Source organism: Gopherus evgoodei, chromosome 6 (genome assembly GCF_007399415.2).
Source record: "Gopherus evgoodei ecotype Sinaloan lineage chromosome 6, rGopEvg1_v1.p, whole genome shotgun sequence".
Lineage (NCBI taxonomy): Eukaryota > Metazoa > Chordata > Testudines > Testudinidae > Gopherus > Gopherus evgoodei.
Window position 1 is genome coordinate 107712482 of NC_044327.1, and position 24912 is coordinate 107737393.

At 44.2% G+C, this 24912-nt stretch overlaps 1 protein-coding gene across 2 annotated transcripts in view; it reads left to right on the plus strand.

Moving 5' to 3' along the window:
* TTC33 (tetratricopeptide repeat domain 33) overlaps window positions 1-24912 on the plus strand; it is a 107554-nt gene that overhangs the window by 39941 nt on the left and 42701 nt on the right. For both annotated transcript variants that reach the window (XM_030567011.1, XM_030567012.1), the window contains exon 3: window positions 10399-10480. In XM_030567011.1, the coding sequence (XP_030422871.1) occupies window positions 10399-10480 (82 nt within the window). The remainder of the gene's footprint in view (window positions 1-10398; window positions 10481-24912) is intronic.

Below are 24912 nucleotides of genomic sequence, written 5' to 3' on the forward strand. Positions count from 1 at the left end.
TGAACTCCTGCCCACCTCCAATGATATAGCTTGGAATCACCTATTGTGGAATACACATGAGCAGTCACTCGAAGAAGAAAAGACAGTTACCTGTTCCATAACTGGTGTTCTTCAAGATGTGTTGCTTATGTCTGTTCCACATCCCGTTCTCCTTTCCCACTGTTGGAGTTGTCTGGCAAGAAGGAACTGAGGGTGTGGGGAGTGTGCAGCCCCCATTATACACCGCGCCATGGAGGCGCCACTCCAGGGGTTGCTGGGGCGCTCCTCTACAGGGTACTGCTAGGGGGAAAACTTCTGGCACTGGTGCATGTGGTGAGCACGCACCACTGTTGTGGAATAGACATGAGTAACACATCTCGAAGAACACCAGTTATGCGAAAGTTAACTCTTTTGTCTATTCCTCCTTTCTTGCTACCCCATAAAAATTGGCATTGGTTTGATCTGTGTCGCTTATTTATTTGTCCTAAATGGCAAGTATTAAATAAACAACACCAGCATCAGTCAAATCCAATTTTAACTGGAATTTTAAAGAAATCATAAGTTCCTATCTGACTTGAGTCATCCAGGGACAAACATACAAACACAAACTGAACAGTATAAGAGTTATTGCCACTTCTCACCATTCAGTGCAGTATTTAATTTATCCACCATCAGTGTTTATTATCTATCTGAAGTCTCTTTTTGGAAAAGACTCTTGGCTTAGTTCTCCACAGTTTTGCACTGTGTGTAGTTACTGACACCTGTGTAAAGTGTGTAAAATGTTGCTATTCTAATTTGGTAATTTGGTGACTATACATTGTGCAGGATAACAAAAATTGTTAGTGGCATGTCAGAGTTTAAATTGGACAAGAAATTTCAAAAACTGGGATTATTTATCCTGGAAAAGAAAACATGGTGAGCAAGCTAAGTGACATTTTCAAAATCATGAAGAACATATAGAAAACGTATCAATCCTTCCGTTTTATCTTGTCACATAATATGAGAGCTGCGAAGTACCCAGTGAAACTAGGGCTGTAATTTAAGAAATAATAAAGGAAATATTTCTAAAGTAGTATATTGTCAATCAACCTGTGAAATTTTCTACAGAATGTTGTGAAGAAATGCGAGATAATTTTATGGTAAAAAATGAAAAGTAATTCTCATGTTTTTTCTGATCACCCAAGGTGAAACTGATCACTTTTCAAGTCACCAGAAAATTCTGCCCTTTCCTTACCCTCGTGTACAACATTGCACAATTTGTTATATGTGTATCATGAGGTGGTGTAGGGGATATCTCTTGAGACATCAGATACTGATAATGCTTGAGGCAGAATAGACAACAAGATGGACAACTTTCCTGTTACATAAACATGTTTAATAACCAGTGGTTTTTTTAGATACACAACAACTTTTCATGTTTTTGAGATTGGGATCTGGCCATCAAAGAAAATGTTAGTTCTGATGACATTGGTTGAGTCAACATTTTGTTTTGATATTGAACAGGAACAGTATTTTATAGGAATAAAGAAAAATATTAATGTTACTGTTAGTTTTCTTTCCAGGACTAAGCCTGACCTTTGAACATAGGTGCCAGATTTGGTTAATTACAGCATATCAAGGAGTATAGCCTGTGTACTTGCTTAATATGCTTGGGAATGTAGGTCCAAAGGTCCCTCTAGTCCAGTATCCTGACACTTAGTAGCCAGCACTTGATGCTGCAGAGGAAGATATAAGCAGTTATGGGATAATCTACTCCCCAGACAGGTCTCATCCTGTTGTCTGACAGAGATTGTCTTAAACCCTGAAGCACAAAGTTTAATATCCCTTCTAAAATTTGTTATAATTAATTATAACTCTATATAATCTTGATATCCATATAAATATCCCCAACCTTTTTTAATCTTGTTAAGTTATTGGACTTCATGACTTCACGTGACAATGAGTTTCACAGTTTAATCACCAATTGTATGCAAAAGTATTTTATCAGTTTTAAATTTCCCATTTAAATTTAAATGTCCTTTTATTCTTGTGTTATCAGAGAGGAAGAACAGAAGTTTCCGAATTACCTTTTCTAGACCATTCATTATTTTATATACGTTTATCATGTCCTCTCTTATTTGCTTCCTTTTTAAGATAAATAATCCCAGTCTTTTCAATCTGCCTTCATATCAGAGTTTTTCCAGAGTCATTCTCATCACTCTTCTTCTGAACCGTCTTCTAGTTCTGCAGTATCCTTTTTGAAATGGGATGAGCAGTAGTTCAGACAGTATTCCAAATGAGGTTGCACCATTGATTTATATAAAGGCATCATAATATACTATAATATCAGTCACTATCCTATATCTTATACATCCTAACATCTTGTTATCTTTTTTGCCATTCCCTGCCAATGGGAACTGAGGGAAGTGGTGGCCAGGCCCGCATCGCTTCCCGCAGCTCCCATTAGAACAGTGAACTGCGGCCACTGGGAGCTGCAGGTGGCCATGCAAATGTAAACAAATGGCCTGACGGCCTGCCAGTAGCTTGCCCTGAAGGGCCACATGCACCCACAGGCTGCAGGTTGCCCACCACTGTAAGAGAGTTAATAAAATCTCTTTTTGAAACTTTCTCCTTATCTTGAGGATTTGGTTTGGTCTTGATCTTCTCAGTTATAACTTTGTTTTCATCTTGGAAAGTGCCATAGGAAAGACAAAAGTTCAGAGAAGTGTGAAACGTTATTTTACAGATCAATACTTTTGAGAGGCGACGTGGTTTAATAGTATGAGCATGGGGTTGAAAGTAAGGAACTTCTCAATTCTAGTCTTTTCGCCCATTGACTCATGGTGTGTCCTTGAGCAAGTGACTTAATCTCTCTGTTTCTTGATCTGTAAAATAGAGGTAAAAAGGTATTTTGAGGCTTAATTTGTGAATGTTGGTACAGCACTTTGAAAATATGAAGTGTTATTAAAATACTAATAATTGTTCATGAATCTAAGCTATATCATAAAGCAAGCCATTAGCCATGCCGGCCTGAGCATTACAGCTATTGGTATCTCAATTTTTCAACTACCCATGAAATGTACAATGGCCTAGTAAGGTAACTCCCTGGTAGAGTTTTCTGTGAATAGAGCATGTTTAAAATATTACAGAAAGAAAGTTGGTAACATTAACAGTGGTCTGTGAAAAACAGAAGATTTTATCTATACTACAATATCACAAAGATAACAAATATGGAGGGTTAATATCTAAAACAATAGATAGTATCAAACTTATTAGGAAATCATGATGTCAATAGTTTGTTTTGTTACCTTTTTTGGTGTAGAATAATTTTGCATAACATGTATGCTTCACACAGTAGTGTATAGTTGACCTTGTAGAAGTTAGATCGGAGTGATTTTTCTGTTTATTTACATGTCAAGGTCCAAATTGAGTCCTCTGAAAAGGATTTAGGGGGATCATTATAGATTAGCAACTGAACCTGAGCTTGCAGTGTGATGCTGTAGCAAAATGAGGTGACACAGTTCTTTGTCATAAGGACATTGTATTCCAGCAGCTGTCTCACCAGAGTCCAGTTCTGGTTTCCATATATTATAAAAGAACAAGATCATTTATGATCTGAAAAACATGCCTTTCAATGAGAGACTAAAGGAGTTTAATCTTTTCAGTTTATTGAAGAGAAGCTTGGTCAGGTCTCTAACTACCAGCACAGAGAGAAGTTAACTGAACCGAGAGGGCTCTTTAATCTGTCAGGTAAAGATTGTACTGGATCCAATGGGTAGAAGTCAGCAAAGATCAAACTGGAAATAAGATATTAATTATTCTTACAGTTAAAAACATATAATTGCAATGGATCACAAAGGGAAGTGATAAATTCTCCTTTACATGGAATCTTTAAATCAAGATTGTCTATATTTTTTAAATGCATGCTGCAGGTTGTTAGGTTGATGCAGAAATCACTGGATAAAATCTATGTTCTCAAGGTAGTCAGACTGGTTTTCAAAATTTTATAAATCTTTGTAGATGCTAATATTTTACTGGTTTGAGAGTAGCAGCCATGTTAATCTGTATCCACAAAAAGAACAAGAGTACTTGTGGCACCTTAGAGACTAACAAATTTATTTAAGCATAACCTTTCGTGGGCTATAGCCCACTTCATCGGATGCATAGAATGGAACATATAGTAAGAAGATGTATATACACTTACAGAGAACGTGAAAAAGTGGAAGTTGCCATACCAACTCTAAGAGGCTAATTAATTAAGATGAGCTATTATCAGCAGGAGAAAAAGAACTTTTGTAGTGATAATCAAGATGGCCCATTCCAGACAGTTGACAAGAAGGTGTGAGGATACTTAACATGGGGAAATAGATTCATTTTTAAAATTAATTAGCTTCTTAAGGGTTAATCTTTTACTGCAGCCTCATTGAAAGGAACCAGTCAGCATAGCTTTGGATAATCTGAGCCTAATTTTCAAAGATCAAGCATATAGAAATAGCCATGCATATAGAAATATTGTAGTTACTGTGAATCCTCAAATGGCTTAGTAAAAGAAATTTAGACAAACACATGGTGATTGTTTATAAGAAGTGCAGAAATGTATGCCTGACTTTTGAAAAAATAGCTCATTGTTATACTGATGATACATTGGGGATAGTACTGCTGGAAAAACAATCAAAGCTGTAGAAGGCATTTTTTGAAAAGCTAGAGGGATTATCAGTCAAAGGAGTATGTTAAATTTAAACACAAAAAGGTATTTTCCACAGATTGTTTTTTCTTGACATCTTTATAGCTTCTAGCTAAATATGAGAACAGTAATGATGTCTCTGATGTTAACTAATGATGTTAACCTGAATTGTTTCCCCCTTTTCTAGGGAAATTATTTTATGAAAAAATGTACCCTTTAGAAGTTAAAATAAAAAAACTCTTTGTGAAAAAAAAAAGACCACAAAGATGTGTATATGTCATTAGACCTACATGATGTGTATGTATGTAACTTACAGATTTTGAAAACTAGATTGCTTGAACTGAAATAAAAATACCTGCTAGTTTTTATTATCCTGCCATGGCACTTAGACCACACACCTATAGTTAGTTCAAATAAGTTTGAAAGCAATTGGTTGCTTTCTGTAAAACAATTATAATACTCTCACAGCAGAATGAGGATATGATTAATTTGTTCCAAATAAAAATATATCTACGTTTTCTTTCATTTTCTACTATATGTATGACTCATTTACCTAACAAATAGTATTTTCTTTGAGGATGTTTTTCTTGTTTAAAACTTTTTTTATGCACTAGGATCCTCTTCTTTTATTTATGTTAGGCAGGACTAGATAAAAAGTAGATTCATTATAGCTGGTGCTTGCTCATACCTGCCTCTGAATGAGAAATACAGATGTGTCTTAATTACAACAACAGTTTTGTATTTTTTCTAGCTCTTTTCTGAGTTACAAGGGAGACATTGTTGTCCAGTGTTTAGAACACTGGACTGGGACTCAGAGGTGTAGGTTCTGTTCCTTGCTCTGTGTGATTGGTCTGCTTGGTGCCTTTGGGCAAGTGACTTCATTCTATGACTCAGTTTTCCCATCTGTAAAAATGGAGCTAATGGTACTGAACTTTGTAAGGCATTAAGATGTACTGAGAAAAGCACTGTATAAGAACTAGGTGGTGATGGTGATATTATTTATTATTATTCATTATTTTTATTATCTTCATTATCATCAACAACATATACAATGTAATTCTGAAATTCAGCGTTTTATTTGGGAAATTTGCCAAAGTTTCATCAAGTTCATATAAGCTGAAACTTGAACTCACAACTCTAGGGAATGGGATGGGTAAAACTGGATTAATTTCATTCAACCCAGATTACAGTTTGACTTGCTCTGTGAAAGGAAGGCTTGTGAATAAATCTGTATGATTTCCAGCACAAAAATGTCAAGTTGAAGTTAAAATTGAAAGCATATATCAAGGCTGCAATTGCTCTTAGTACAATTTACCTATGAAAAATGTAAAAAATAAAAAAATGAAACCCCTCTAATGTTTGAAACCCAGGACATAGAGTAAAGTTTGCACTTTTCTAATAGGGCACCTACCTTAACTTTGCCTGTGTGGAGATGCTAGTCTATCATCTTCGCTTTTCTGTACGTAGAGTATTATTTGGGGTGTGCACCGCTGAACATTGATTGCGTGTCTCTGATGTTAAGTGACCTTAATAATCTGTGTTCTTTTGATGTAAGCATTATAATTTCAGCCTATGAAGTTTGTATATGAAGGATTGACTGCTGCATGGAGTTGTAGAGATTGATGCTGCGAGGTGCTGAGCACTTATATGAGTTAGAGTCCTTGGTCCTTTTCTAGGTCTGTCCTAGCAAAGGAATGGTGGAGGAATGGTGAATGATTCCCTTCAACATGCTATTCGTGTAATTGAGAAGTGGTAACATTTTTCTAAGTATTGTGTATAACCATTGACAAGAGCCACATTGAGACAAGGATTTCTAGATTTTGTGGTCACAGAGAATTACACTCTTTGTTAATTTATGAATAAGGTAATATCTGGTTTTGTTATTTTCAGGACAGAGTTTTAAGGTGCCTTGTTTGAGAAGTGCGGTTCCTTGATCTCTAACATTTGAATGAAAATAAAGAAGCCATCCAAAATGATCTTGGAAAATGTTATGGAGTTTGGGATACAATCCAAACAAGTCAGGGATTTTGTCAGCTCTTACCCTGTACCCCTGGGTGCCTCACAATGCTTTGCCACTGTAGCTCCCAGTCTGGGATGCTCACAGTCAGCAACAAGCATGCGGGTCACACCCTGAGTGTGCAACCAGGCCTGGTTCACCAACTCTGACCTCAACAGCATGTCTGCAGCCCACAGCCCCATGTTGGCTTCCACCAGCCTTGTTTCAATTAGAAAGCTGACCCCAACACACTCCCAGTCCCAAATTTTCCCCCAAACCATGTGCTCTTCAACATCTAGCCCACTTCTGGACAGTTCAGAGAAATAATCAGATTCTTTTAAAAAGAGAAAAGAACATCACAACTTATTAACTTTATGGGGATAAATATACCATGTACATTTTTAGGGCAAACCACCAATCCTGAACCACAGAATTAAGATTTAAAACAGCCAACAAATTCAGTTTGTCTCTTCACCCATCTTTTTGCCTATCCACTTCTATCACTCATTCTGGTCAGATTCAGTGTCATTACTTTAGTTTCTTGTTTTGCAATTGTCACATAGTTCCCTACAGAGTTCTGTTGGACCTTAGCTTGCTTCTAAACTTGCTTTTCATTTCCACATGCTGCTGCTACACTGGCAGTAATGCCGCTTGCCTTATCTTCCTTGCCAACATGTCTCTTGATTAAGGCTACATTTTAGTTACAGGTATTTTTAGTAAAAGTCATGGGCAGTAAACAAAAATTCATGGCCTGTGACCTGTCCATGACTTCTGCTATATACTCCTGACTAAATCTTGGGGGGGCTGCCTGGGGGTGGATGGCAGTTTGTGAGCCACAGGCCATGGCACATGGTCTGGGATCCCTGCTGGGGCTGGGTGTTGACGGGGCCTGTACCAGCAGGCTCCCTACCTGGCTTTGCCCCTCCCCAGAAGTGGCGACATTCCCCTCACCCAGCTCCTAGGTGGAGGCATGGCCAGGCAGCTCTGTGCGCTGCCTCTGCCCAGAGCGGTGGCTTCACAGGAGCCGTGGCCAGTGGGAGCTGCGGAGGCAGTGCCTACAGGCAGAGGCAGCACGCAGAGCTGCTTGGCCATGCCTCTGCCTAGGAGCTGAGCGAGGGAGATGTCACCGCTTCTGGGAAGCCCCCCAGGTAAGTACCGCCCTGAGCTCACCTCACCCCATCCCATCCCCTAACCCCCTGCCCCCTCCAACACCCAAACTCTGTTCCTGCTGGGGGGAGCAGGAGGGGCCAAGGCTGCCCCAGCAGCAGCTGGTGCGACTGGTGCAGAGGCTGTCTGAGCTGCCCCTGAGCCAGCACTCCGGCCGTTGCAGAAGTCATGGAGATTCTATGACCTCTGTGAAAAAACCCGCAGCCTTACTCATGATTGAACCGAGGGTTTTCCATGCTTATCTAATCCTTGTTGCTATTTAACATTCATATTGTGATACTGCAGTGCTAGACGTTGTACAACATATAGCAAATGACAGTCCCTGCCCCAAAGTGCTGACAGTCTGAAAGACATCTTGCTATCCCTGCTGAGATTGCCAGCAATTGTGATATTTTCCGAAATGTGGGCACTTGTCTACTAAGAATGAACTGAGGTCATAAACACTAGGTTGTTTAACTTTGAGAAAATATGAAAACACATTGAAACATCCCTTTGGCTTATATTTAACTTGAATTCTAAACATAGTTGTTAGCCATTTCCATCTGTAAACTTTTTTAAAAGGGTAATTATAGCTAAAGCACCAGTGACAAATTATAGTTTAAGATTGCCCAGGGGGTTTCCATTATAACCTGTTTTCAGTCACTCATAGAGTTCTAAAATCTTCATCTATTGGGCTGAAATTTTTCAGACCTGGTCCCTGCCAGAGTGTGTTGTTTTTTGTTTTTTGTTTTTAAGAAAGATAGGATAAAACCTGAAAGCTGTTTTGAATATGGAAAGTGTGTGTCTGTGTGTGTGTAAAATTTTTCCAGTTTTATACGTATTATATAAAAAGTTGTGGTATATATATCTTGTGACTAATTTTAATAACTCTAGCACTTAAACAGTTGAGTTAAAAGCTGAAATTTATCAGAGAGAAAGCCCTCCTTGAAGACAAGTGCCTTTGAATACAGTGGAAAAAATAATTATGATTTGATCGCTTTATGTGCATTTCAAAATTGCATTTAACAGGCACAATAGTTTATTGGTGTAAAAATGTGATATTTTTAACACTGATCCATGAGAGAGGTAGGCTGCGTTGTGCATGCATGTATGCATGGCTAATTTGGCTGTATATTTAAAATAAATAGATCCATCCAGTTAAAGTTTACACAGTATAGGCCTGGTCAAAACTCATAGAAGTCAATGGAAAGACTCCCATTAACTTAAGTGGGCAGTGGATCAGGACATGTTTGAACCAGTTGTCTATACCAATAGTTTAGAAACTCTTTTTCTGAGGACCCAGTTGGAGAAAATTGTTGATGCCCGCGACCCAACAGAGCTGGGGATGAGGGGCTCGGGGCTGGGTCAGAGGGTTGGGGTGCGGGGCTGTGTGGTGGGGCCGGGAATGAGGAGTTCAGGGTATGGGAGGGGTAGATTTTGCAGCGATGGGATCAGAGAATATGTGAAGCTCTATCCAACAGCATTCCTAGTATTTTTCTCAGACCTTGTCTAAATTAGAAAAATTGCACTGGTGTATTGAAATTAATTTAAATTCTCTCTCGTTACACTGCTGGAAACCCCTAATGTAAACACACTTAAATCAGTTTAAAATCTTAAATATATCAATTAAACTTAAGTTGTATTTGTGTAATAAAAATAAAGCCTTGGCCTTTTTCATTTTCAGTCTGCTTCTTTCCATGTTCCCTATTGGAGGACAACTGAATGGCTAGCGTCAAATATTTTCCCAGTCACGTTGATTACTGAATCTTTAAATTTTAAGATCACAGTCAGTTCTCCGGTTTGCACAGAATATTCTATTATATTTGAAATTAAAGAAAGATAATTTGATTTACTTTTTAATATGATCTTTTAAAAAAATAGAGTATGATTAAATGCAATGTAGTGATTATACATTGAGTGTCTCCCTAGTTGCAGTAGAAAAAATAAAATGGATAGCCCAAATTTCAGTAGGCTTCTTAGACTGGAAAGAATTTTAAAAGGAAATATATGTTGAGTGATCTGATGCAGATTGCATTTTTTTTTCTAAAAGAGATTAGCTACTATTTAATCCCAAATCAAGGGACAGAGAAAAACGATGGTTTTGAAATTAAGGAATTGGACTGAGATTCAGGAGATCTGGTTCTAGTTCTCAGCTCTGCCAAGGGCTTACTCTGGGACCTGTGGCAAGTCACTGAGATTTTCAGAAGTGCCCTGCACCCACAATCAGGGTCAGATTTTCAAGAGAGCTCATCTTTTAGGCATCAAAATAAGTAGTAATTTTTTCCAAATAAGCCCAGCATGTTGAGTGCTGAGCTGTTTTGAAACTCTAGACATAAGTGGAAGCTGTTGAGTTCAGAGCACTTGTAAAAAATCTGGCTCCAGATATCAGGCCTGAGCACTTGAAAACCTGCCTCTTAATCTCTCGGTGCCTCAGTTCTCCCATCTGTAAAATGGAGGTAATAGTTCCCTATATTGTGGGGTGTTTTGAGAGTAAATTCATTAATATTTTTAAGATGCTCCAATACTTTGGTGATGAGGATGATATGAATTGAAATACCCAGTCTAAACCATTCATAAACATAGTGAGAACGTAATATTGTTTTAACAACTACAGGTACTGGGAAGCTGTTCACAAATGGGATGAAGCACTTCAGTTAACTCCAGAAGATGCTACACTTTATGAGATGAAATCACAGGTAACTCATGAAAATTCTTTGTCAATTTAGAAGTCCAACGTTATATGGTAGTCTTAAACAGAATATGCCTAAAACCCTGCCACCACTTGTGTATATAAAAGGAGACCGCAACTGGACACGGGCCACTGATTTTAAGAAATATTGCTTGTTATAGGCTCAGAGATAGATCCCTCTCTCCTCTTTCAGCATAGCAGGGAATCTTCTAGAGGTTAGAGTATTTTTACTCTTGCCAAACGTGCCATGATAACGTCTCTGTCCAGGTATGAATTTGGCCAATGTCTAAATGTAAATTTTAAATTGAGACAGGGCTGTTTTGGTGGGTTAAGGCTCCAGCAACCACCAACACTGCACTGAAACCTTGATATGTAATGTCCCTTTTCTGTCCAAGCGGCTAGTCAAATTTTGGGGCCCTGGCAACTTCCCAGTTAGAAGTAGAAATTGATGGAGTCTGGTTTATTTACAAGGAATGTACAAAGTCCTGCGTCTCCAAACATCATAGGGACTAAGAACAAAAGGAGCAGTTTCCTAGTTTATAGCTCGAGACCATTTTAGCCAACAGACCCAAAGCTCTCTAGTTTTTCCCAATGTTATGCTGTGCTCACAGGCTACTTCTTGGCTTTCTTGTTTTGTTGCTTCTGCCTCTCGCTTTGTTATTGTATCTTCTTAGTTTCTGTGTGTTCAGTCACACTCGCACCCGTACACACACCTAGCTGCAATACCAACTGGCCCTCTGCCCCAAACACACATGGTGCTGGTTTCTGGCAGACTGTATTAGTCCATGTTTTAGGTGTGACTCCTTCACTATCTCATACAACTACCTTAAATAAAGGACGTATTCACACACCAGTTTGAACTAGGTTGTAACTCAGCCCATAATAAAGTTTCACCCAGTTAGTAACAATATCAGCTGTATGGACTAAGAAAACTGCTGACCTCACAGCGACTTACTTTTTGTATGGCTTCAGTGGCAAAGTTACTGGACACCGTTAGTTTATGCGTGTCCATGTGCTTGTGTCCCCTTCTTGCCTAAGTAGAAAAATAAGATTTTCCATCTTTTTGTAATGTACATTGAGTGGATTTTTGAATTGGGAATGAGGAGCCAGTTAGAGGGAAAGAAGACAAGAGGTGTGGGTTCAACATCCTATCACCTCGTACTGCTTTTCATTTAAGCTTTTGTTATGCCATTCTCTGTTTTTCATTTAAGATGTTTTAGGTTTTTTTCCCGTTCACATGGTTGATTTGCTTCTTTTTGCTCCTTACCTTTTAAAACAACGTTAACTGTCAAACTGCTTCTGAATGTAGGCATACCACAGTAGAACATACCTGTTGTGATGCCAAATATATCAGATATGTTCTAGTATTTCACTATTTCACAAAATGACTGCAGCCCAGCAGGTGAGGTGGAGGACCTGGAGAAACAATGTTAAATGTTTACACAAACCAAACCCTAGTACTTGACCAGTTCCCTAGTTTGGCACCAGCAGTATGTTCTCCTCTCTCCACTTAGGCTTTCTCCCTGGCCTTTTTAAAAGATACATATTCCTACTTTCCAATGGTGTGCAGAGAAGAAGGCAGTTAACATTCACAATGACCTGTGTGTGCCTGGGGTATATTTCCGAGGGAGACATTCTGCTTTCTCTCAGACCAGTTGTATTAATACTTTGAGTGCATACTTGCTCTTAGCAGAGGCCTTAGTAAAATTTAGGCACCAGTAACCAAAGGTGAATAGTTCTGGTATTATGTTGGAATTGCTATATTTGTTGACTCTTACTGCCCATTCAGATTTCCAGGAGAAAGTATTTCCCTATTGTATGGGAGTATATGATGACCAAAAGCCACCTCTCCCCCGCTCTCATCCTCTATGAATCCTGCAATTTTAGAAATTAAGCATATATGGATCATGTTTTGTCACAGTGCCCTATTAGGATAAGAACCAAAGGACTGGTGATTGGAGAGGGGAGGGCACCAGTGGGTGGAATGAGACAAAGACAGGAGAGAGAACATTGCATGTAAAAGAGGAAGAAAGTCCACATCAGAAAAGAGAGAGGTTTAAAGAGTAAGAGAATGAACAGTTAAAAGGGGAAAAATACTCTGAAGGAAAATGTGGCTATTGAAAAATATGGAAGAAAAAAAAAACAGGCTAGTGGGCAGAAAAGAAAAAGGACAAAAAACCCTATGATGCTGTAGTAAATTATTTGTTGTTTATTTTATGGAAAATATGCTTTATTCACTGTTAGAATCTGTAATGTTATAAAAAAAAGTAAATAAAGGCAAAACTAAAGAAAAACAAAAACCTGAACATTTTCCTAGCATTTGAATGGGGATGTGATGATGATCCCTCTCACCCTCTTTGGATGTTGTCATGTTTTGTTTTTCCTGGGCTGGAGGATGTTTAACTCCTCAAAAATGTGGAAGTTTATTAATAATCAAATGTACAGAGGCCAGCTGTAGTGAAATAACGCCAAGATGGCATCCCATTGTGCATAGATACTGAAGGCGTAGTCCTCCTTTAGTTGTGGCTTTATGTTCTTTAGTAGTTTTAAGACACACTCTTTACAGCTTTTGTAATTTTTCTTCATGAATTCCCATGGGTAACATATCAAATATACTGAATTATTTGGCTCACATCTCTATGCACATTACATGTTACATTAAAAAGGCTCTATTGAAACAAAGGAGTAGGCCCCTAGATTAATTAGAAATGGTCCTTTTATTTCAGTGGAGTAGGCATTAGGATCCATTAATAGTTTTCTTTTGAGACCACTGAATGTTTCTAATGAAACACACTAATAATTTGTTTTACATTAATGGATCAAAGAAGTGGACATTCATTTTTCCTTTCACATCAGCCTACAGTTCATAGTCAATTATTTTCCTCTTGATTTTATACAACAAATTGCTTCTCTGAAATGCCACTTAACTCTTTGCATTATTCAAAGCCTGTAGGAAGCAAGAAGGGGCACCTACCATACCATCAGATATACTTAGAGCCAGGTTTACAAAGGTATATAGGCACCTAAAAATAAAGATAGGCACCTATCTGTATTTTTAAATACAGATAGGTTTATAAAAGCACCTGAGTGAGTGAGAATCCTAACTCCAATTGACTTTAATAGGAGTTAGGTGTCCAACTGGTTTAGGTGCTTTTGTAAATGCCACTAAGTGCCTGTCTGCATCTTTAGGCACCTAAAAACCTTTGAAAATGTGCCCTTTAGTTCTTCAAGTAAAGCAAATGGCTTAAGATATGAAAACTGCTTAGGTCTTGTTAGGGACATGAACGCAGGCTGGGCAATTTCTTGAATAAAAGACATCAAGAAGTGGGATCTCCTCTGTGCCTGGCCGTGGCATATCAGCCTCTGACTTTTAGATGTCTTATAGGTTTGAAGTTCTGCCCCCTCTCATTGCTGGAAAAGAGAAGGCATTTTTTGTCTTCTCCTCACGCCCAGAACTTCCTGGGTGCTGAAGAGAAGCACTTCACCACAACTCTATGGATTTCCCTACTCTCTGTGTTTTAGGTAGGATTACCATACTTCTGGGTTTTCCCTGACATTGCCTCTTTTTTGAGCCTCTATCCAGGTGGATTTTTCAAATAAGGAAATGTCCCAATTTTTGCAGAGCAGACATCGCAGCTCAGAAAGAGCCTCTATTGATCTGCTTCCTGATTGGGCCTTCCCCTACATCTGAAGCTGATTGGTCCATTTCTCTGCAGCCAGAGCTGCCTGATCTCTCACACCCAGGCCCTGACTCCCAGCCCTGGGGAGGAGGTCCTACAGGGATTTGCTGACTGATGGCTGTCGCTGCCTCAAGGCTGTGACAGAGAGCAAGACTGTCCCCCACCTCCGATGAGTACCCCTGCTGCAGGTACCCCCTCGAGTTCCCCTGCTGCTCCCCCCAGTGTCCTCTTTTTGAGAACCTGAAATAAGGTAACCCTAGTTAGGTCCTCCTCCTCCTCTCTGTGCTGCTGCTCTCAGCTTTTCCAAGTAATGGCAGCAGCAGGAAACGAAATGATTTGTGACATTTTCATTGCTACATAAAAAGTTCTAAATAGCTTCAGAGAAAATAACCAAAGTCTGGTTACTTTAATCTGCTGCTTCTTGGAGCAGTCTGTCTGTCTGAGGATATGGCTACACTACAGATGCTACAGCGTCACAGCTGCAGCTGCGCCAGTGTAGCACTTTAGTGTAAACACTTACTATACTGATAGAAGAGTTTTCTGTTGCTGTGGTAAATGTAGCCCCTAAAGATGTCGTGGCTGGGTTGATGGAAGAATTCTTCTGTCGACCTAACAGTGTCTCCAGTGGAAGACAGCATTGCACAGAACATGATTTTTTCTTCTTCGAGTGATTGCTCATATCCATTCCAGTTAAGTGTACGCGCCGCGCGTGCACATTCGTCGGAAAACTTTTACCCTAGCAACTCAGTGGGCCGGCAGGTCGCCCCCTAGAGTGGCGCCACCATGGCGCTCCATATATACTCCTGCCGGCCCACCCGCTCCTCAGTTCCTTCTTACCGCCCGTGTCGGTCGTTGGAACAGTGGAGCGCGGCTTAGCTGACCTCCACTTCCCTAGCTACTCGTTTTCTCGTATATAGTTATGCAGTTATAGCCCTTTTATATATATATTTGTATGGTTATACGTGTTTTCTTTGCTAACATGGTTAGTTTAGTTAGCGGGGTTCAGGAAGTAGCCCCTTCCATGAGCCCAGTGCCGGAGCCATGCATGGCTCACCGGGTTTTCAAAGGGGCCCGGCCTGCCAGAAGCCGCGGCCGAAGAGAGATCTACATGACTCCTGTTTGAAGTGCCTCAGGGAATCACACTTGACAGATAAGTGCCCCATTTGCAAGGCTTTTAAGCCGAGAACAAAAAGGTGCGGGACTTTCACTTACCCCTCCACCTTGGGCGCCGAGCGATGTTCAAGCGGCGGGCAGAAGCGCCTCCTCGGCACCGGACCCCGCCGGTACTACCAAGACCTTTCGGCACCGACCGTCGCCGGCACCGATGTCGACTCGGCACCGCTCCCTTCTTCCGAGGTCGAGAGAGCCTACGATTCCTGTTGGTGCCTGGCGGCTCCCCGGCACGCGCCGTGGTTGAGCCCCCTGCTCCCGCTGCTTCCGTGCCACCTGCATCACAGCCAGAGAGCTCGCCTAAGTTGCGTTACCCGGCACCGTCACCTGTAGAGGCACCGATGACTTCGGCACCGTCGATTCCAGTCCCCCAGGGCCACTGAATCCGGTGCCTGGCAGCTCCCCGGCTCGCGCCGTGGTAGAGCTTACTGCTCCTGCTGCTTCTGTGCCAACTGCACCGCAGCTAGAGAGCTCGTCTAAGATGGTTCGCCCGGCACCGACGACGTCGGCACCGTCGATCCCGGTCCCACGAGGGCCGTAGAATCCGGTGCCTGACGGCTCCCCGGCACGCGCCGTGGTTGAGCTACTGCTCCTGCTGCTTCCGTGCCAGCGGCACCGCAGCCAGAGAGCTCGTCTAAGTCGGATCGCCCGGCGCCGACACCTGCTACGGCACCGATGACGTCGACACCGTCGATCCCGGTCCCACAAGGGCTGTAGAATCCGGTGCCTGACGGCTCCCCGGCACGCGCCGTGGTTGAGCTACTGCTCCTGCTGCTTCCGTGCCAGCGGCACCGCAGCCAGAGGGCTCGTATAAGTCGGATCGCCCGGCACCGACACCTGCTGCGGCACCGATGACGTCGGCACCGTCGATTCCGGTCCCACAAGGGCCTTAGAATCCGGTGCCTGACGGCTCCCCGGCACGCGCCGTGGTTGAGCTACCGCTCCTGCTGCTTCCGTGCCAACGGCACCGCAGCCAGAGAGCTCGTCTAAGTCGGATCGCCCGGCACCGACACCTGCTGCGGCACCGATGACGTCGGCACCATCGATCCCGGTCCCGCAAGGGCCGTAGAATCCGGTGCCTGACGGCTCCCCGGCACGCGCCGTGGTTGAGCTACTGCTCCGGCTGCTTCCGTGCCAACGGCACCGCAGCCAGAGGGCTAGTCTAAGTCGGATTGCCCGGCACCGACGCCTCTGAGGCACCGACAACATCGGCACCGTCGATTCCAGTCCCACAAGGGCTATCGATTCCGGTGCCCGACGGCTCCCCGGCACGCGCCGTGGTTGAGCGTATTACTCCCGCCGCTTCCGTGCTGACGGCACCGCAGCCAGACAGCTTATCTAACTCGGATCGCCCGGCACCGACACCTACCGAAGCTCTGATGACCTCGGTACCGTGGATCCCGGTCCCACGAGGGCCGTCGAATCCGGTGCCTGACAGCTCCCCAGTATGCACTGTGGTTGAGCCTGCTGTTCCCTTCACGCCGGAGATGTTACCAACGGCGAGGGCTCTCAGTGCCATGACAAAGTCAATGCTGCCTGACCCCGGCACCGCCGGTGCGGGTAATACAGTCTCTTCAGGTGACTGTCCTCTGTCAGCACAGCAGAGCGGCACCGTTCATGATCACGGTCCCGCAGACACTCCATGTCCTGTCGGCACGCCGGACACCACTGGCAGTCCCGGTGCTGTTTTCCTCGGTACTGGTCGCACTCGCTGCACCGGTCGGTATCCCGTTCGCCGACCCGCTATCGGCACCGTTCCGACTCCTGGCACCGTGGCAGGTACCTTGACTCCTGTAGCCTTTCCCCGAGCCTCGAGATCTCGGTCGACCTCCCGACACCGTTCTGGGTGCGGGTCTGGATCTCATTCCAGGTACCGATACGCCTCCCGGTGCCGGTCCCCGGTGCCGAGTTGGGCAAGGTCCGAATGAGTCAGAGACTCTGCCTGTGCCTTCTTTTAGTACCTTCATGGCCGTCCGGACACGCATCCGTGTCATCCCATATGCACAGATTTTATGCTCAGGACCACGATCTTGATATGATGGCCAGCGGGCGCCAGCCCCGAAGCAGAAAGAGGCTTGGCGAATGAACATGCTTGGCCGCCAGGTGTACTCTGCAGGGGCCCTGCAGCTCGGGGTAGCAAAGCAACAAGCCTTGCTTAGCTGCGATAATTATAGCACCTGAGTGAAGGAGTTTCTCCCTCAAAACTTCCACCTGGAGTTCGCTGCCGTCTTGGAGGACGGGGGAAAGAAGGTTCCCAGAGCGTCCCTCCAGGCATCGTTGGACGCAGCAGACTCTGCGGCCAGCACTCTGGCCTTGAGTGTCGCCATGAGGTGCAGTTCATGGCTTCAGGTTTTAAACCTCCGGCCGGAGCTGCGGTATGCCATTCAGGATTTACCCTTTGTTGGTAAAGGCATCTTCGCGGCAGAGACAGCCCCAGACTGCGAAGTCTGATGGGCAATAGGGTCCTAATGCGTCTCAGCATGTATACGCCAGCGACCAAACGCAGGCCCTTCTGGCCCCAGCCGCCATACTCTGTGCCTAGCCAGAGGCAGAACTCTGGCAAACGGCAAGGCCAAGGTGGTCGCAGACGAACGTCAGGACCCCTAAAGAGCCAAGTCAAGGTCCCTCGCAATTACCACTGGGACCAAAGACAGACCTTCCAAGGTTCACCTGAGGGCGGTGTACCAGTCGCAGGACGGGATCCCGATCCCGCTTTCTCCTGGCATGGCCCCAGTTACTTTCAGATCGCTGGGTCCTGCGCACGATGGAGCATAGGTACCACCTTTAATTTGCTCCAGCCCTGTCCCCCTTCAGTGGACGAAAGGGGTAAGGGGTTTTACTCCCGTTATGCCCTAGTCCCCCACTCGAACACAGGTCTCAGACCTTCTTGGTCCTGCACGGACTCAACCGGGTTAGGATAAGGTTGGAGTTCTGCATGGTATCCCTGGGAACCATTATTTCATCCTTGCCTCCTGGGGGCTACTGTGCCGCCCTGGATATGAAGGACGCGTACTTTCGCAATGCCATCTTCCCTCCGCACGGGAGATGCCTCCGCTTTATAGCCAACAGTCAATACTCCCGGTTTACGGCCATAGTCGCCGCCTACCGTCGCTGATGTCGGATATGCGTTTTTCCGTATCTGGACGATTCGCTTATCCGAGGAGACTCTGAGACACAAACCACTCAGCGCTTGGGCATCGTCACGGTCTTATTCACAGGTCAAGGCCTGCTGTTTATTATAGAGCAATCCACTCTGGTTCCCACGCAGAGGTTGGGCTCCCTAGGGGATATCCTGGTCTCCTACCTAGCCGGAGCCTGCTTATCGCAACTGCGATTTTAGGCGATGGCAACAATCATCTGAGGTCTGAAGGCTTTCCCAACGACCTCAGCTCGTTCTTGTCTCAGTCTCCTGGGTCCATGGTTGCCCGCAAGTTTGTAACCAAACACGCCAAGCTCCGCCTCCGTCCTCTCCAAGTCCGGCCCACCTCGGCGTACCGCTTGGACAGGGAGCCAATGGTCATGGTAGTCACCGTTCCCTCGAACGCTTTAGGCTCCCTAGAGTGGTGGCTAACTCCCTCCTTGGTGTGGACAGGGATGCGGTTTCATCCGCCCCAGCCCTCACTGCCCCTGACGGCGGACGCCTCATCTCTCTGCTCGAGTGCTCATGGTCACCTCCGAGCTTAAGGCCTTTGGTCTTCTAGGGAGCTGGCATTCCTCATCAATGCCCCAAAAATGAGAGTAGTCCGCCTGGCAGGCCAGGGGTTCCAGCGGCAGCTGCGAGGCCGTTGTATCTCGGTGTTTACAGCCAACACAACGGCCAGGTGCTTCGTAAATATTCAGGGGGGGCATAGTCCTCTCCCCTTTTTTGTCAGGAGGCCATCCATTCCCGGGTCTTTTGCATGGCCCACTCGATGGAGCTGGCGACGTCCTTTCTCCCAGGCGTTCGGAACGTCTTAACTCTTTGACTCAGCAGGTCTTTCCTGTCTTACGAGTGATCACTCTGCCCCATGTGAGGCGTCCCGCTTTCCGGAAGTGGAGATGTTTCCTCGCACAGACCTGTTCGCTCACCGCGAGAGCAGGAAATGCCAGGTGTTCTGCTCCTTCCAAGGTCTCTCCTCGGAATCGCTCTTGGATGCATTCCTGATGCCGTGGAAAGGCCAACTGCATTATGCCTTCCCACTGTTCCCACTGGTTCATTAGGTCCTGCTCAAACTCCGCAGGGGCAGAGCGCGCATCATCATGATCACTCCAGAATGGTCCAGGCAGCACTGACATACCACGTTGCTCGGCCTGTTAGCCCAGACCTCATCACTCAGGACAACGACAGGCTTCGTCACTTGGACCTGCAGCCTCTTCGCCTCACGGTGGCTGCTACGTACCTGAGTCGGGGTGTCAGGCAGCCTTCCACCTGGTCGACGTACCGGGCCAGGTGGAAGCGTTTCTTTTACAGCTGCAATTCGCTCGATCTTGCTCCTGCTGAGGTCTCGATCCCCTCTATTTGGCCTGCCTCTGGCCTTCAGCGGCAGGACCTGGCGGTATCAGCGCTGAGGATACACTCAGCAGCCATCTCTACCTTCCAGCAGGCTAAGATGGACATTCAGTGTTCTCACACTCTATGGATTCGAGGTCCCTCAAGGGCTTGGAGCGCTTGCACCCTCGGGTGCGCTGCCCAGCCCCGACCTGGGACCTCAACCTAGTCTTGGCCAGACGGTCTCTGAGATCAGAGCTCTTACGGGGGTTCCGCCGTACACTAGGTTTCACAAAGACAAGGTGCAGTTATGACCGCACCCGGCTTTCCTCCCTAAGGTGTTTTGGCCTTTCATGTTACCCACAGCTCAACGCAATGGGCGCAACCGTTGCACTCCTTGGTCATCTGTGGAGTGATCGCATTATATTGTGCTGACAGAACCATTTCCTCAGGTGCCCCAGCTCTGTCCCGGTAGCGGGACAAAGGGAGGGCTTGCTTGTTTTCCTCTCAGAGGATCTCATCTGGGGTGATGGCGAACATCCCCACTTGTTATGATTTGGCTCATATTTCCCCAAGCCACATCACCGTGCATTCTACCAGGGCTCAGGCTTCATCTGCCGCCTTGCTGGCTCGTGTTTCTACCCACGAGATCTGTCGCGAAGCTCCATTGGTCCTCGGTCCATACCTTTGCTTCGCAGTATGCCCTGGTTCAACAGTCAAGAGAGGCTGTAGTCTTTGGCTCAGCAGTTTTATTCTGCCACATTTCACTCCGACCCCACCGCCTTTTTAAGGCTTGGGATTCACCTAACTGGAATGGATATGAGCAATCACTCGAAGAAGAAAAGACGGTTACTCACCTTTGTAACTGTTGTTCTTCGAGATGTGTTGCTCATATCCATTCCACACCCGCCCTCCTTCCCCACTGTCGGAGTAGCCGGCAAGAAGGAACTGAGGAGCGGGTGGGCCGGCAGGAGTATATATGGAGCGCCATGGTGGCGCCACTCTAGGGGGCGACCTGCCGGCCCACTGAGTTGCTAGGGTAAAAGTTTTCCGACGAATGTGCACGCGCGGCGCGTACACCTAACTGGAATGGATATGAGCAACACATCTCGAAGAACAACAGTTACAAAGGTGAGTAACCGTCTTTTTCATAGCCTTGAGCAAAGTAGCTTGATAAACCTAAGTTTTAGGTGTACACCAGACCCAAAAAATTATAAAGACAATACTGCATCAGTTTATACTGCGTGCAATTTGTGAGGTTATTGTAGCAAAGTGAAGACTCACTGGCGCAGCGCCTCCTGCTGGTCGTCTTGGGAATTAGCTCATCCAGCACTCAGAGCATCGTCTGCTGACCAATGTGTCGCTTGCCTCAGCCTCCCCCATGTCCTTCCCAGTCCCGGGGCCCCTTACTTTGGGGTTCTTCCCCAGCAGTACCCCACCACAGTCTGGGTCTCCCCTGCTAGGGGAAGCCCCAACCCTCTCACCCACTTTGCCTCAGTGGCTACTGCCAGTCACCATCTAGCCCCCATTCACTGGGGCAGACTGCAGTCTGTAATGGCCACCCATCATTTGCAAGGAGGTGGGACCAGCTGCCTCTGCCTATCTCTGGGCTGCTGCCTCTGCAACCCCAGTGCCTGTTTTGGCCTTTTAGCCAGGCCCACAGCCTGGGGATTTACCAGGCTGGTGCACCCCTTGCCTTTCCCCAGCCCCGTTCCATTCACTGTACCCTGAGCTCCCAGGCAGCCAGGTCCTTCTCTCTCCAGAGCAAGAGAGAGACTGCCTCAACCCCTGGCTCACAGCCCTTTTATAGGGCCAGCTGTGGCCTGACTGGGGCGGGGCCCCAGCTGTGGCTGCTTCTGCAATCAGGCTAGCCTTTTCTCTCTCTTTTCTGTCTTAAGTGCTTGGACGAGTCACACGTAAAGGAGAAGTGCTGCATATGTAAAAACTTTCAGCCTTGAACTCAGAAGGAGTGGGATATTCATCTCCAAGCTTTTCTATTGGAGTCAGCCCTTCGCCTGGCATCTGAGCCTTCCCACCAAGAATCAGCGAGCACCTTGACATCAGTGTGTAGTGCACCCCTGGCACCGGGCTCCACCCGGTACCGCTCCACATCTCTGGTGCCTAAGAAGAAGGCACAGGTCCCCAGCACCAGGCAAAAAGGCCCAAGGGTCCTCAGTCAAGGGAATCTAGTTCAGCCCACCTGGCCACTCCTGAGTCCACGGACCCCAGTTTGAGAAACGCTACTCTAGGAATTATTTTGGGGAAATTCCGTGGCCTGTGTTATAAAGAGTTTAGACTAGTGATGTAATTGTGCAGGCCCATCAGCAGGGCTTTTTTTCTATACTAATCTTTATATATTTTATACCACACTCATCACAGTAGAATCTGAGCACCTTTCAATGGTGCATTAAGCAATGTGACTGTACATCTGCCATATGTTGTTTGTTCTCTCATCTCCACAGAAGGGGAAGCATGTCCAGCAGAGTGTCTTGTTTTGGTAGTATCACTCTCTTGTTTTTTTTTAAATATAAATGTACCTGCTTCTATTTTTTTATATTAGAAGAAGGGTACGGTCAAAGAAATGCATTTTACCCTTGGAGCAGAAAGCATGATGGTTTGTAACATTCTTAGTTTCTGGGGAAGTTCATTCCATAGTCTCAGCCCAACCCTGGATAAAGTTCTATCTCCTGCAAAGACTTTATGCTTATTGTTGGGAGTTCCCTTGTTCAAGAGGAATGCAGTTGTCAACCACCAGCTTTGTCTTGGAGCTTTAGATGATCTTTTAGCTACCCTGGGCTCAGGCCATGGAGCATCTTGAAGCTAAGGACCAAGAACTTGAAGTTCATTCTAGATTTATGGGAAGCCAGTGTAGAAAGTGGAGGACAGGTTTGATGTGCTCCCAGTGGCCTGTGTTACTGAGGAGATATGCTGTGGCATTCTGTGGTAGTTGGGATTTCCTAAGTGCAAAAAAGCTTCATGCCCAGTTATATTACATGGCTATAGTCCAGCCGAGAGGTAACAAAAGTGTGAGTAACTGAGGCCAGGTCTTCGTCTGGCAGGATGTTTCCTAGTCAAGCAGAGATGGTAGAAAGCATTACTTGTGGATGCTGCTGTGTGAGGAAAGCTCAGCGACAGTGAGGAACCCCAGAGTACTCATAGACCACAGACTGAATTGACCAATTGTGAATCTTTATCCAGCGGAGACAGCACTGTGGAGGCAAGCTCTTCAAAATACTTTCTTCTGCCCACCAGCATTACCTCTGCCTTGCTCAAGTTCAATTTTAGCCAGCTGTTCTTCATCCAAGAACTGATCTCATTCAAACACTGCACCATCTTGATAGTACTGGTGTGTCATATGTGGTGATGATGGATAGAGTTGTGTGTCATCTGCATGTTGCTGGGACTTAAGTCTGTGTTGTCTGACAAAGGCATCCACCTGCATGGAATACTTACAGAGCTGGAACCATAGTTTGTATTTAAAAAGATACTGGCAAGATTAATATATGTGTTTGTAAAGTGTCCTTGCCTATCTTTTTAATACCACTGGAGAAGATTGAAAATTGAAAGAATTTTTTAAAATAACATTTAGTTTTCACCATTTATTTTGTTTCCTTCCTTCTTTTCACATTTACTTGGACAGTTGTAACACAACTGTTCAATTTCATTGTGGTGCTCCTAGTTAGGTTTACTTTCTGATCCTCTTGCAATGCATAGTACTGTTGTGATCACATTCAGAACACTGCAGGAGAATGTTCAAATATAAAAATATTTTTAAAAATTGTAAAGAAATAATTTATCTGTGCGGTTTTCTAAAACCTTTTTAAAAAACAAACCTAAATTTGTTGGCAGCATTCTTATAATGCAAGCAAATGGCTAGTACAGATGTCATTTACGGTATGACTTGTGTTAACTAACTTCCAGTAAGCATAACTTTGTGTAATTTGATGCCTTTCTGCTTTTAAAGGCACTAATCTGAGCAGTGAAAATCTTGTTTATGCCAAAATTGGAATGTGTAATTCATTCAAAAAATATTACTGTTAATATTTAAACAGTATTTTCATATACTTGGGTAATTTGTTCCAACCCATCATACCAACAGAAATAATAAAGCTGTTATGCAGCTAAATTAGACAATTAATTTAACTGCAGATTTAGAGGAACAATAATGCATTCACTGAGCAAAGGATCAATTTGTCAGAAAAATTGTTGAGGTTTTAAGAAAACATATGCCTATCTCATTGTGCAAGTAACACACTACAGAATGTGATTCCTATTTAGAATTTTTTGGGATTAGATACAAGGATTCTTTTAGAATCACTTTCAAATCTTTTCTTTTCAGGCATGAAAAATAATACCTGTTAGGTATGTTCTCAGGATTGACACAGAAAGAAACCACTTACGTAAATCTTTGCATATCTATAGTCCTCTTAATTAATTAGGTTTGTTGAGGAAATTTTATATTAATATGTAGCAGCTTCCCAATTTACGTAGTCAGCAGCAAAGTAATGTAAGTATACAGATTTCTTTGTTGTTTAATAAACAGTTTAAATAAATATGCTGTCTAAAGACAGCAGGAATCCATAAATATTTATAGAAAGTAACTGAACAGTCATCTATCCATATTTTCATTAACATATGTTTTATTTTACTGGACAAATATATTTTAAGACTTTTCGAAGAGACAAAATGAGGTTTAAATCCCCTGATTGTCAGTGAAGGGCATACAGTATGTGCTTACAGAAACCTATCTGGGATGTGTGTAATTGCTTAACTTGGGCTTGATTCAAAGCCCACATAAGTCACTGAGAATCTTTGCATTACTCTCAGTTACTCATTGGCCCATACAGAATCACATACAGATGGCATAGAAAATTTTGTAAGTAAACATATGATGCCCTCCTTTGAAATTACAATGCAAAATGTACAAGGAAAAATTTAAATTTACAGATTTGAGAGAGCTTGCACCATTGTTTCTGGGCCATCTTTTAATCACTCACATGGCCCACTGGGAAAAAGTTCCAAGTGGTGTGGAGTATCAGAGGGTAGCCGTGTTAGTCTGGATCTGTAAAAGCAGCAAAGAATCCTGTGGCACCTTATAGACTAACAGACGTTTTGGAGCAT